At 37.3% G+C, this 14,472-nt stretch overlaps 1 protein-coding gene across 1 annotated transcript; it reads left to right on the plus strand.

The window, feature by feature from the left end:
* Positions 1-5,224: 5,224 nt before the first annotated feature.
* Positions 5,225-6,109, plus strand: LOC104855403 (olfactory receptor 10T2). Its single transcript, XM_010614254.1, has one exon. The coding sequence runs from the start codon at positions 5,225-5,227 to the stop codon at positions 6,107-6,109; it is 885 nt and encodes a 294-aa protein (XP_010612556.1).
* The last annotated feature ends 8,363 nt before the right edge of the window (positions 6,110-14,472 follow it).

The raw sequence follows: 14,472 nt of genomic DNA on the forward strand, positions 1-14,472 counted from the left end.
AAGGTGTGAGGGGGTAGGGGATGAAAAAAGAATAAAGACGTGTTGTATACATGTATCATCTTCCCACAACATAATAATTATGCACTGTGCACGTGTACAAATAAAAAAATAAATTTACAAACGAGTGCCTCGGGCCAGGGATTTGGCATGATGGTGCTGCACCTGCCTGGCAAGCTCAAGGTCCTGAGTTCAATTTCTGGAACTGGGGGAATAAAATAAATAAATAAATAAAATGGGTGGCCCTTACTGAGTTTTTCTTTACCTTTATTACTAAGGTATGTATTTTGGAGGTCGTTATTAACTGTGCCAAATATTAGAACTCGAACATGGCCACCAGAGCTCTTGGAATTGGTGTCACAAAGAGACTCCTAGTACTTCTTTCTCAAGTCCTGTGTTTAAACTTCTTAGCACTTAACTCATAATGTAAAGATATGAATGTCTCTGGTGCAATTTCAAGTCAATCTCCCTCGCTGCTATTTTGTGTCACAAATTATAATTTGAGGTACTTCAACCTCTAATTTCACTCTTCTCAGCTCGAGGACCACGGTGCCCTCCCTGCATTTCTTTATTAAAATAAGAGCAATATATTCTGACCTAACTTAGATTAAATGAGCTAACATGTGAATCATGATGACCATCTAATTGGTGTTCAAAAAGCTGGTACTACTATAGAAGTTACAGCACGAAAAAAACAGGTAGAAAGGAAGGCATGCTATTAATAGTCCTTTAGTCCTCTGTACTTTAAAATAGCCCACCAATTTAAATAACTCCTACTCTTAAATTTATATCTCTTATTTGGAAATCAAATTGTACTGGGTTGATCATACTGTAATATGTCACGAAAATGTATTTTATTTCATCTGTATCATACATGTCAGTTAAGAACTATGTATTTCTCCGAATTAAAATTATAAAACAAAAACTCTACATTTTCCCCCACCTCTATTAAAACAAAAGCCCTAAATCCCTCAGGGGGACAATTTGCTGAATGTATGAGCATAGCGCCAACAGAGACCCATAATACTGATAGCGGATAGGAGAACAGTGCTATCTCTCAGTAATTCTGCAGCACTCCGCCTTATTCCCATCCTGGCCTTCTTTGGATATTGTAATTCTCTATTTATTTCTCCAAATCCATCTCTAAACATCAAGGTCTTTTTAGAACGAAAACAGTAGTTCTAAACTTGCTGAGAGAAACATGTATCATGTAAACTGACTGCAAAATATTCCAGGCCTCACCTCAAGGGTCTGTCTCTAAGAAAATCCTTGGTAGAACCCAAAGTACATCACATGGGCTTTGAGAAGCTGAGATGCATATGGTTCATAGACCACCACTGACATACACTGTTCCGTTCTCATCTCTGTGTTACCTTTCCTGCCAAAACACACACCAGTGTGCCTGGAGTATGGTAGGTATTCAGAGCATTTAGATTATTACTGAATTAAGAGATACCGATATGAATATCTGCATGGATGAATGTACAAGGTGTGATTGTAATTCAGGGTGAATGTTTAAAGTTTTTCAATTACAAGGAAAGGTACCTTGCCATTAATATCCCTCAAAATACACTCCCTCTAGCTTTAAACACATTCATCATATTTTCTCTTCTACTTTCTGAAGGAGTTCTGGAAGTCTTTTTTTGTAAGTATCGTTAGCTGTGTTGCCCTGAATGGATTCAAAATGTTTACCTTTTATGGTCATTTTGACTTTTGTGAAGAGGCAGAATTTATAAGGTACCAGTTCTAGTGAAAAAGGTGTATGAGGAGACACTATAATATTTTTATTACTCTGCCTTTCCATCAGTGGCAGCAGTCACTGAATTTTTGTCACACCTACTAAAAACATTAAAAAGGACCACAGGTGAGGATATCATGTTCCAGTGATACATCCACACCTATGTTCATCACACCACAACTTGCAGCAGCTAAATCTTGGAAGTGGCCGTATGTCCATCATGTGAATAAAGAAAATGTATTAGTATGAAGTACTACTTTGCCATAGAAAAAGTATGCACTTGAGATATTTGAAGGAAAGCGGATGCTCCGTGAGACCTTAACATTAAGATACACAGGTTTAAATATTGTATGGTTTCTCTTTTATGAAAAACCCAAAGTTTAAATAAAGAGCAAACTAAGAAATACATAGTACAAAAAAGGGAGATAGATCTTTTGCAGAAGGTAGGGAGGCCAAGAGGATGGGAAGGGGATGAAAAAAGAATTAAGATGTGTTATGTACACATCCCACCTCCCCAAGAAATGTAATCATTGTGCACCGCAGACATGTACTAATAAAAACGGGGGGAAAAAAAAGCAACAATGATGGGACCAGTGTGTCCTCAGGAAGACTATTTTAAGGAGAATTAATAACAATGTGTCTTTTCCAATATTGATTTTTAAAAATTTAAACATTCATAATATATACTTACCACCCCTTGTATTTGAAGAGATTAATCCAACAAGGGGATACCGAAAACATTAGTGCCTCCGTCTTCGTAGAATGCATACATAACATATATGTAGAGCAAGAGAGATATAGAAAAAAATTGATTATTTCAACTAACAAATTTTAAGGAAGAAGAGGACAATACATGATAACTGTCAAGTTTGTCATTTAATCCCTTGAAACTGTTATTCTATACTTAAAATCTACAAAGCTAATGATTGAGAGAGTGGTAGTTTACTAAAGGAATTATAATTTCAGTTCATTCAATGCTGTCTTCTACACAGTTCACAAAATTAGATAATTTATCTACTTTTTCACTTTCTTTGGGGCTAAATGTGCATATTTCAATAAGCCTAGAATATAAACAAGAACATCTTTCCAAAGCCTCAGTCCCCTGGGTACACCAACAATTATAAGGCCCTGAGACTTTGCTGGAATATCTGCCATCACAGACCCAGAGGTGCTAAGATCAGAGATGTCCACTTAGTTCCAGGGTAGCAACCAGGCAAAACTACCTTTCATCTTGAAAGTCTCAAGGTCTCTGGATTTTCCCAAGGAAGATCAGAGAAAAAAATGCTGTTTTATTTTCTTCCAACTTTTGCCCATTTCTCTTTCCTCTCTAAACTTTGATGAAACACGGCAAAAAGGAAGCTGGGTTTGAGCTCAAAGTACTTGTAAGTGTTTGCTTTCCTACTAATTATAGGACCATGTTTTCTTAGGAGCAATGTATCCTATAATCCTCTCTAACATAAATAGGTCTTAGCATCAGGATCTAAGGTGAAAGACAAGGACGGAGAGCATATGTAGAGGGCAAACAACAAAGCACTGTGATGTGAATGTGGGAGAGAGAGAGGGAAGTTAAAGGGTTAAAAGAAAGTAAAACAAGCATTTTTTTCTAAAATAGTCCTAAACTAGGAAATAGGAAGGCACTGCTTGAATAACATTCTAGATTTTTACCTTGGCAAAAACAAAAATGTATGACCCATTACAGGTGGAAGATGGAAGGTTGGGGCAGAAAGTCTGCAGTGGATCACGTGGCATAAGGAATTGTGGATCTATCTCCACCTTACTGTTATGTATAGAGCCACAATTTGCAAAGGAAATGTTAAAAATAGGACCCAGGTAATTCAGAAGACCAAGCTCTGTACGGAGGCATTTAGGATTTGGGGGATACAAAGTCACTTCTGATGTTAAATCGCCAAGCAGTCTAGATAGTTAGGTTTTACTTCCCTGGGCTTCAGTTTCTCATCTGTAGCATGGGAAGTTTCAACTAGGTACTACCTGTTAAACTATTATGAAATACTGACTTTGTTTGTGTGTTTGGTACTCACAAAACCCTCTTTATTCATGCTAATATCGATGCCATTTCAGAGATAAAGCCATAATGCACAAATGCAATTCCTGAGATCATAAAGTGGTAAAGCCACAGCCCAAACTACACAGACTGACTCCAAAGCCTGCATCCTTCCCAGCCTTACTATCCTGTCATTTCCACAAATGATCTCAGACCCAAATGATAAGAAGTAAATGGGAACAGTATTCAGCCATTTAGAAGTGTTGGGGAGGCACCTGAAGAGGTAACTAGAAAGCAAAGGTTTCATACAAGAGATAAATATCCACTGTCAGGATAAAGAACAATAGAATATAATGTTTGGTATAGAAATAGAGTGACAGTAGTTACTTATGAATAATAGCTTCTATACAGCTGAGGGGAAGATGAACGAACTAATGCGGAGGACTAAAGTGCCTAAAATATTGCTTAGCATGAAAAAATTTCCAGAAACAATGCCCTGGATAATAACTCAGTAAACTAAGATTGTTAAGAGGAAAATAAGATCCACAAGGGACATACGATCATTTTATCCCCAAAACTAAAAGAGTATAAGTTGAAAAAGGAATTAAACTTCTTGTATCTGCAGCATAGAAGTCTGGGACAATGAGGAAATATTTCAAGGAAGCAGAGTTTCTCTCAGCATAAGTTCTAGACCAGAAAGCTATCTAGCAAGAGAGCAGCCCAGCCTGTTTTGTGAGTAGATATACAGAGGTTGGATATCCTATAGCCTAAATTGCTTGTCATAAAAAAAAAGTTCCTAGAATTAGGTACACATTTAGTTCGAAGATTCTTAATCTTTTTTCAATATAAAAATTTTCCAAAGCTTATGATTTAGTCATCATGTGATCAAATGATAGATCCCCCCACAAATAATGGTGAGTACTGCTCACAGAACATTATGGAGAAAATGGAGAGTCACGTGAGGATGGTGGAGTAGAGGCTGTGGTCCATGCCTCATAATTATTTGAGGGCAATTGAAACTTCCGTCAAATTCTTAATTCCAGATTTCCATGTAGCTGTGTCAGATTTTCAAAGGATGGCTTTGGAGGTAGGAACCATCATGTTCAAGTAGGCTTAGAAAAATCTAAGAAAAATCTAAGCTTTGGTTTCCTCTTCCATAAAATGACTAAATTAGATGAAATGAGCTCTAAATTACTTTTTGATTTAACACAGTGTGAACTTACTGTGCATCAATGAATTCAAAGAACAGAAACAGCATAAAAATAAATCTCCTCAGATATTTGTGAATTGAAATATATGTGTCACTACTTATGTCTCCTGACTCTCTTCTATTCCCTGTGTGATTAACATATTCATCACTCATTATTTCAGACCACTCTTAGCACCTTTGTATAGAAATGGATCTGGTTTCTTTGAGAGCATTTCACTTTTGTCCAATTATCTCTGATCTCAGTTTCAGGTTGTCTGAGTCTGTCTGCTATTGACTGATGAAGAGACAAAACCGAAGTGCTATCACTGAGTTCATCCTGGTGGGCTTCTCAAACCTGGGGGACCTGCAGATCCTTCTCTTCATTACCTTCTTACTCGTCTACCTGACCACTCTGTTGGCCAATGCTACCATCATGACAGTCATTCGCCTGGACAGGGATTTACACACCCCTATGTACTTCTTTCTCTTTGTCCTTTCCTGCTCTGAAACTTGCTATACATTGGACATCGTGCCTAAAATGCTAACCAACTTGCTGGTCACAGTTCCAAGTATCTCTTTCTCTGGATGTGCTGCCCAGCTCTATTTTTTTGTGGGCTTAGCTTGTACCAACTGTTTTCTCATTGCTGTGATGGGCTATGATCGCTACGTTGCCATCTGCAACCCTCTCAACTACACCCTCATTGTCAGTCGAGCTGCCTGCCTGCAGCTGGTTCTAGCCTCCAGCTTTTGTGGTTTCCTGATCTCTGTGGCTGTCAACATCCTGGTGTTTACAGTGCCATTCTGTGCCTCCAATCGGGTCAACCACTTCTTCTGTGACATTTCCCCGGTCATAAAACTGGGCTGCACAGACACCAACTTGAAGGAAATGGTCATCTTCTTCCTCAGCATTCTGGTATTGTTGGTTCCCTTTGCGCTGATCTTCATTTCCTATGTCTTCATTGTTTCCACCATCCTCAAGATCTCCTCAGTAGAGGGACAGCACAAAGCCTTTGCCACCTGTGCCTCCCATCTCACAGTAGTTATTGTCCACTGTGGCTGTGCTTCCTCTATCTACTTGAGGCCCACATCCCTGCACTCCTCAGACAAGGATCTGCTTGTAGCAGTGACTTTATACAGTGATTACTCCACTTCTCAACCCCCTTGTCTATACTCTGAGAAATAAAGAAGTAAAGATGGCACTGAGAAAGGTTCTGAGTAGATATTCATTTCCCAAAACCGTATGAGCGAGCCAACAATCAGGAATGTGTACTCACTTTCATCCCAGAAACATATCTGCCCCTTTTTCCTAGGATTTCTTGACAAAGAAAGAAATAAGGACTAAGGCAACTTTTCTTGGACTAAAAATTTGTTTTCATAATTAGCCCATATCTGGTGTAAACATTAAACCAAGTGGTCTCCAGAACCTCACATGAACATGAAAACTTTCACAAACTGACACCATGCTATTTGCATGCCTTGAATACATCAGTCTTTTTTTTTTTCAGCTTTAACTGAGTTTATTGGTACATTTTAGGGATACAGTACAGTTACATTCATTGTTGGGATCATGTACCTCTACATGACAGGTCTTGATTCTCATTTTTTCCCCTTACCTCTGCCCTCCCATCACCCCCTCCTCCCCTCCCCATCTACAAACACTTTATTTTCATCTTTTCATTCTCTCACATTTTTTTCTTTTCCCTTTTTACTCTTCCCCTACCCATCCCACCTTCCCTACACCTTTAGCTCCTTTCTTCCCATTTCTAAATGTCAGTAATCTTATTAGAATCTTATGCATTGTTGCAGATTATTTACACCAGGGAAACTATTTGGTATTTACACATGTGGGACTTATTTATTTCACTTAGGAGTATATGTTCACATCAGTCTTTTAGAATCAGCACCACATAGGTTGAAGTATCTGTTTCACAATCCCCAGACTGCTGCTACCTCTCCTAAGCTGAAACTGTGAGAAATGTTGACGTTTCTGAATATCCTGTATGTTTTGGAGATTTTAAAGTAATAGTTGCAATAAGTCAGTTGAATAATTAGTTATAAATAATTATTTTCAGTAGAAAAAAGAATACAAATCCAGTTGTGATGAAATCAAGTGAGAAAGAAAAGTTCTAAAAATGCTGAAAACCTTAATACTGATTTTAGAGGCACAAAAGCAAGAGTTTGAATCTTGATCCACATCATAGTCCATCTAACAACTTCTGCCCAGGTTTAAGAACTCTTATTGGCAGTCAATTCTATGAAACATGGAACTTTTAATACCTCCTCAAAAGGTAAATAGATTAGTACATGTAAACTAATATTAGAACTAGTATATATAAACTGTTAGAACAAAATAGGTTAGTATGTGTAAAGCAATTCTGTGTTTGTCTGACAGAAGACTTTAAAAATTAGTTCCATTTCTCTTTCCTTTCATTTTCCTTTCTTCTATAACCTAGCATTGGGCTTCTTCTTGGATACAGTGTGAAAGTAAATTGGACAGTCAGGAACCCTGAACTCCTTATGCATATGCCACTATGTGCAGCTCACTACAGGGAATACCTTAGTAAGTTCAGTGAGAATGAGGTCCTGCCCTCCCTGCATAACTCAGTGTAAGAAGTGATTAGTTACCTAAACAGGTGTGTCCTGTCTACTTGCCTGAGTACACTGTGGCTTTGGCTAAGATTTATTTTGATAAAATAACTGAATGATATGGTACTAACACACATTTCCGTTTCACATCCTTTCACTTGGCATCATGCAGTTTAATAACCTCCTTGGGAGACATATAGCCTGGACGTAATGGTTAAGGCCTCTCACATACTTGCTGTGTACCCGTGAACCAGTGACATATACTGTATGAACTGGATATGATGAGAATAGAGTTGTTGTAAGCCTTAAATAAGTAAGTGCCTTAGCGTTCCTATTGCATTGTTTTAAATTTCATAATATGCATGTGATAAATATTAAGAAAATTGTTGCTTTATATATTACATTGAGAGACTAAAAAGATCATAATGCAAAATATAAAGAGAAGAAATAAAGAACCAAAAATTAATAAAATAAAGGTGAATGTAGGATATAAAAAGAAGAAATACAATCCAATAAGAATTGGTAGGATAGGGAGAATCCCCTAAAAGTGAGAAAGAGCTGAGTGATGAAAAGATTAGTTGAATTTGTTTTATCGAGTACCAGCAGCGATTTTTTTTTTCAGCATTTGTAGTTCAGTTTTTTACAGACTGAACTGTGTGATTTGATGAGTGTCCCTAGGATAAAGTTAGGTTGCTAATTTAACACTACTTGACTAAAATACCGTGTGCACAAGAACTTCAGAATATTTCTGTTCTAAAGTGATTGAATGAGAGCAAATACACACACACACACACACACACACACACACACACATTAGATATTTTGTAAATTCAGGATTTGAGCTTTATTAGCCCAGATTAAATTCATAGCACCCACTGGTGAGAGGATTGCTCATTGGATTCCCTCCCACTCGCTGAAGAGAGTGAGAGGTGACATTCAACTTCAATCTCTGTGGCCTCAGGATTCCTAGAACACATTTCACCATGTCCATCTATGCAACACAAACATGTCCTTTGAAAATCCGCTCCCCTCTGATTTACATGGGGTTCAGATGCTTCTCAGAGCCCTGCAGACCAGTGACTTCATAACGCTGTACCGGGCCCGACTCCCTAGGTAGCTTAGCTTTCTTTCCAGAGACTGACATGGAGTGGATTGAATTTGCACTTTGGGAAGAATTTAGTGGGAATACTCATACCAACAAAGGACTATACCTGGCACATAACAGGCTTTCGAAACCTTTTAAATTAACAAATGACAGTAAAAATTGTTTCCTCTTGGTAGTTATAAATGATAACAAATAGCATGGACTTTTTCTTCTGAATTTCCAGTGATTCCTTTAATATTGATTTAAGTAAATATTGTTTTAAAACATTGTATATTCTTTTTTCATTAATTGTATTGCTACTTTTAAAGCAAACAATGCAGTTGCATTTATCATTGGGATCTTGTACCTTTGTATGATGTGTCTTGGTTCTTGTTTCTTCCCCATACCCCAGCCCTCCCTTCACCCTCTTCACCCTTCCCTATTTACAAAGACTTTGTTTCCTTTTTTTCCTATCTTCACATTTTTTCTTTTCCCTTATTTCCTTGCCCCTCATCTTTCCACTTCCCCTTTAGCCCTTTTCTTCCTATTTCACATACCCAATTATACCATTTGAACCTTATTTACACTTTTAGTTTTTCACACCAGAGAAACTATTCGGCATTTACTCAAGTGTGTCCTATTTATTTCACTTAAGAGTATGGCCTCAATGTGCATCCATTTAGCTATAAATGTCTCTAGTTTCTCGTTCTTTATGGCTGAGTAGTATTCCATTTTATAGAAAAACCATATCGTCTTTATCCAGTCTCCAGATGATGGGCATTTGGATTGTTTCCAAGTTTTAGCTATTATGAACTGTGCCACTATAAACATGGGTGTGAATATATCACTGTGGTATGATTATTTTAATTCTTTTAGAGAGATACCCAGCAGAGAGATAGCTCGGTCAAATGGAACCTCTAGCCCTAGTTCTTTGAGGTATCTCCATATTGATTTCCACAGTTGTTGTACCAGTCTTCACTCCAACCAGCAATAGAAAAGGATTCCTTTCTCTCCTCAGCCCTGTCAGCCTTGTTATTGGTTTATTTCTTGATAGCAGCCATTCTTTCTATGGTAAGTTGGAATCTCAGTGTTGTTTTCATCTGCATCTCTTGAATGACCAGTGATGGTGAATATTTTTTCATATATTTATTTGCTGCTTTTACTTCTTTGTCTGAGAAATGTCTGTTCTTTTCAGATGCCCATTTTTTAATTGGGTCTTTGTATTTGGGGGGTCTGGTTTTTTTTTAGTTCTTTATATATTATAGATAGTAGTTCTTTATCTGAGGAGTAGCTGGTAAAATTTTTTCCCATATTGTAAGTTGTCTCTTGGCTCTATTGGTGATTTCTCTTGCACTGCAAAAACTATGTAATACAGTGAGATCCCAGTTGTTGATTCTCTATGGAAGTTCTCGTGCTGCTGAAAATTTGTTCATAAAGTCTTTTCCTATGACAATGTCTTTGAGAATTCTACCTAATTTACTTTCCAGTAAGTTTAGTGTTTCTGTTTTGATATTTAGATATTTAACCCACTTGGATTTTAGTTTAGTGCGTGGTGGAAGATAGGGATCTAGTTTTAATCTTTGGCAAGTAGAAAGCCAGTTTTTCCAACGCCATTTATTAAAGAGGCTGTCTTTCCTCCAGTGAGGATGGTTGGCTCCTTTGCTAAGGATGAGGTAACTGAATATATCTGGTGTTATTTCTGCATCTTCTAATCTATTCCATTGATCCTCAGATCTGTTTACTTGCCAGTACCATGCTGTAAAACATTGTATATTCTAATCTAAAATGTGTTTTCTACATTCACACATTTGTTTGAAGTTATTTAGAGTCTGTTGGTTACCTGGCATGTTGGTGAAAATGAGTCAGAGAAGTGAAATGTATCCCAGACAAGTAAAGACGCAATTACAATTCAGTATTGTTCATCAGACATATTATCTGCATGTAGGATAAAGACCTAAGTGAATCTTATAGAAATCAAGAAAGGTTCCCTAGAGTAAGTAATGTGTAAATTTATTCATTTTTAGATAATTATATTCTCTTTCAAATTTAAATTGATTGGTAAAATTTAGGTATGCATAATGATCACATTCATCGTAGAGAATTTGTACCTGTACATGATATATTTTGATTCTTCTTTTTTTCTCATTCCCCTCCTCTCCCTCCAATTTCTCTTCCCCTCCTTATTTACAAAAGCTTTGTTTTCATTTTATCCATCTCTTCTCATTTTGTTCTTTTCCCTACCTTCCTTTCACCCTCCCTCCTTCCTGACTGAACATTTTCTTCCTATTTCACAATACCTACTGTACATTTTGATCTGTATTTATACTTGCATTTTCTCACACCAGAGAAACAATGTGCTATTTACAAGTGTGTCGGATTTTTTTCACTTAAGAGTAAGGACTCATTACCATAAATGCATCTATTTACCTAGAAATGTCCCAAGTTTATCCTTTTTTATGTCTGAGTATTATCCATTATATTAAAAGAACCCACATTTTCTTTACCCATTCATCCATTGGTTGATGGTCTTTGAGCTGTTCACAAGACTTAGCTATTGTACACTGGGCTATAAACATGGGAGTGCACATATTGCTATGGTATGGGGCTTGTCATTATTTTGGGAAGACACCAAGAATAGGTATAACTGGATCAAATGGGACCTCTAGTTTGTTTGTTTGTTTTGGGTACCAGGGATCAAACTTGGGTCCTTGCACTTGTGAGATAGGCAGTAGAACTACTGAGCTAAATCCCTGGCCGTGGGACCTCTAGTTTTAGTCTCTTGAGGAATCTCCACACTGATTTTCACAGCGGTTGCACCAGTCTGCACTCCCACCAACAGTGGAGAAGGGTTCCGTTCTCCCCACAACCCCACCAGCATTTGGTATTGGTTGATTTCTTGATAACAGCCATTCTTTCTGGAGTGAGATGGAATCTCACTGTTATTTAAATTTTCATCCTTTGAGTGACCAGTGATGTTAAACATTTTTTCATATATTTATTTGCTCTTTCTCTTCCTCTGAGAAGTGTATATGCATCAGAGATGCCCATTTTTGGATTGAGTCTTTAAATTTGGGGGTCTGATTTTTTAATTTGTTTGCATATTATAAATATTAATCCTTTTTCTGAGGAACAGTAAATATTACCCTGATGCCAAAACCAGAAAAGGATACAACCAAAAAGCAAAACCACAAGCCAGTCTCCCTACTGAGCATAGATGTTAAAATCCTCAGTAAGATACTGGCAAGGAAGGAAGATAGCCTCTGTAATAAATGGTGCTGCAAAAACTGGATTTCCACATGCTGAAGACTAAAACTAAACCCATATTTCTAACCATGCACTAAACTAAAAAAAATGGATCAAAGATATAAATATTAAAACAGAAACACTATATCCACTAGAAGAGGTAATAGATATAATTCTTGAGGTCTTAGTTGTAGGCAGACTTTATGAAAAAAACCCCAATCATATGGGAATATTCCAAAGAATCAACAACTGGGGTATCACCTTATCAAAAAGCTTTTGAACAGAAAAAGGAATCGCCAAGAGTAAAGAGTAATATTTACATTTAAACCTGAGAAATAAGTAAATTGAGAAAGTAAAGACAATAAAGTGTGCTTCAGGCAAGTGCACAGGCTCACAGAGAGAGTGCTTGGCTCAGAGAGTACACTTCGGTGTTCCTTTTGCCTCCAAACAGAGCTCCAAGGTGACACAGAATTTGATAAAGATCGGGCAGAAACCATCATCTCTTTAGGAAGGGCTTTGTAGATTAAAGAGGCCAGAAGGAATGCAGTATGTGGGGCTTGTCCAACCATAGTCTGGCTTAACATATTCTATATTTCAAAATTATTGTTTCTGGGAAATTGAATAAATAGGACAGACAATGGATATATGCAGATCATAAATTCTATACATACATTTATAGAATAGGATTGCCTTGATGCTTCCAAAAAAAATTCTGCACTACTTAATGTGCAAACATAATTGGAATAAAACATAAAAATAAACTAGTAGGAACTTTAAAATTTAACAGAGTATCTTTTAAAATTTACAATAAATATACTTCTGAAGACACCTGAGGAATTTTCACATTGACATCAGGAAAGAAATGGCAATGTTCACTAATCCTGCTTTTATTTGATAATGCTCTTTTCCAGTTTAAGGACAACATAAAATAGCAGTTGTTTGAAAGAAAAAGTTAAATTTTATCACTGAATATACCACTTAGATCTTAATGATTGCAACATAATTTTGTTAACTGTCTGCTGTGCCGAAACTTTATTGCAGTGGTCCCAAATTTTGCATTTGTTGCTAGTGCTTTTCACGTCATATCCAAACCTCCATTGCCAAGGCTACTGTTATGGAGTTTTATCTGTGTTTTCCTCCAAGAGTTTTACATTTTTAGGTTTTACATTGAAACTTTCAATAAATTTTGGACTGCTATTTCTGTGTGCTTGATGTGATAGTAAAGTGTCGGTTTACTCTTTTTCTTGTTGAGACCCAGTCTCCTCAGCATGGTAGGTTAAATACACTGTCCTTTTGCCATTGTGTCTTTGTGGCAGTCTTGTCCCAGAGGAGCCGATGATACGTGTTGGGGTTTATTTACTGGCTTCCTTCTTTCTGTTGCAGTGCTCTATGTGTCTGCGCTTTTGAAGCATGGTTTTTCCAGCTTTGTTTTTCTTGTTCAGGTCAGCTTAGCTGTTGGGAATATGTTGTGGTTTCAAAGAAGATGGAGTTTTTTTTCTCTTTCTAAAAAAAAATGCTATTGAAGTTATGGTAGGAATTTAGTTGAATCTGTAGATCACTTTAGGTAGACATTTGATAAGATTAATTGTCCCAATTTCTGAACATAATATATGTTTCTTTTTGTTTTATCAGTATTTTATAGATTTTTATATACATAACTTTACCTTCCTTGTTAGATCTATTCCTAAATATTTTATTCTTCTCTTGATAGCATTTTTAAAATTACATTTTCAGATGTTGGTCATCAGTGGCTGTCTTTTCCCATTGTAGTTAGATCTGGGCATCCCACTTAAGGACTAATGTTTAACTCAGAAGATGGATCTAGTCCCCAAAAGGGGGCTCCACAGCAGGCCTTCCATTTTTAACAGCGGTTTCCTTGGTTATCTTATGCCTCAGATAAAGCCTAGAAAGCAAGCTCCAAAGCAGAGAGACCAGCCCTGCTTTCTCCAGCCCTTTCCTTCTGCCTCACTCTCCACTCTGAATGGCTGCAATTTAATCTGTAAGGAACAATGGAGAATGCAAGGGAAGTCAAGGAGGAAAAGCAAATCTGCCAATTTTTAAAGCACCAGTGAGAAGCAAGAAATGACAGAAGTGAAGGAATAAGAGGTGAAATGGGAAAGAACATTTGAAACAGGAAGAATGGAGGGTTTAAAAGAAGGAATACCATAAAGCTTAGAGTCATAGCTAAGTAGGAACACTGGAAGAACTGGAATTTGTTAAAGCAAGCAAGAATTAGGATAACTAGGACTTTTCTCCCTTTCATTTTGTAGGTAAGACACCAAGAAAGCCCACAGAGGTGAAATGACCTTACAATATCACGTTACTTCATCCCCAACAGCGAAGGAAAGGAAGTAGAGAGGATGGAGCTTAGTGAGAGGGAGAGCAGCTGGAATCCACTGAGGATAGAAAAACTTTAGTGCATAACCGGAGGGGAAATGAGAGACTGAGTAGGAGGCCCAAGCATGAAGGGAGCTGCTGATTTTCTTCATTGCCATCCGTGGCTGGTGGAGGAGACTCTCAGCAGAATAAGGAAGTCAGAATAGAGCTATGGAGAGGGAAGCCTTGTTGAGATTAGACATCAAAGATCAGCCTGGCTGAAGAAAGGAAATAAGAAAAACACATGTGCAGATGAC

The sequence above is a fragment of the Fukomys damarensis genome, unplaced genomic scaffold (assembly GCF_012274545.1).
Source record: "Fukomys damarensis isolate Sample0158 unplaced genomic scaffold, DMR_v1.0_HiC HiC_scaffold_19, whole genome shotgun sequence".
Taxonomy (NCBI): Eukaryota; Metazoa; Chordata; class Mammalia; order Rodentia; family Bathyergidae; genus Fukomys; species Fukomys damarensis.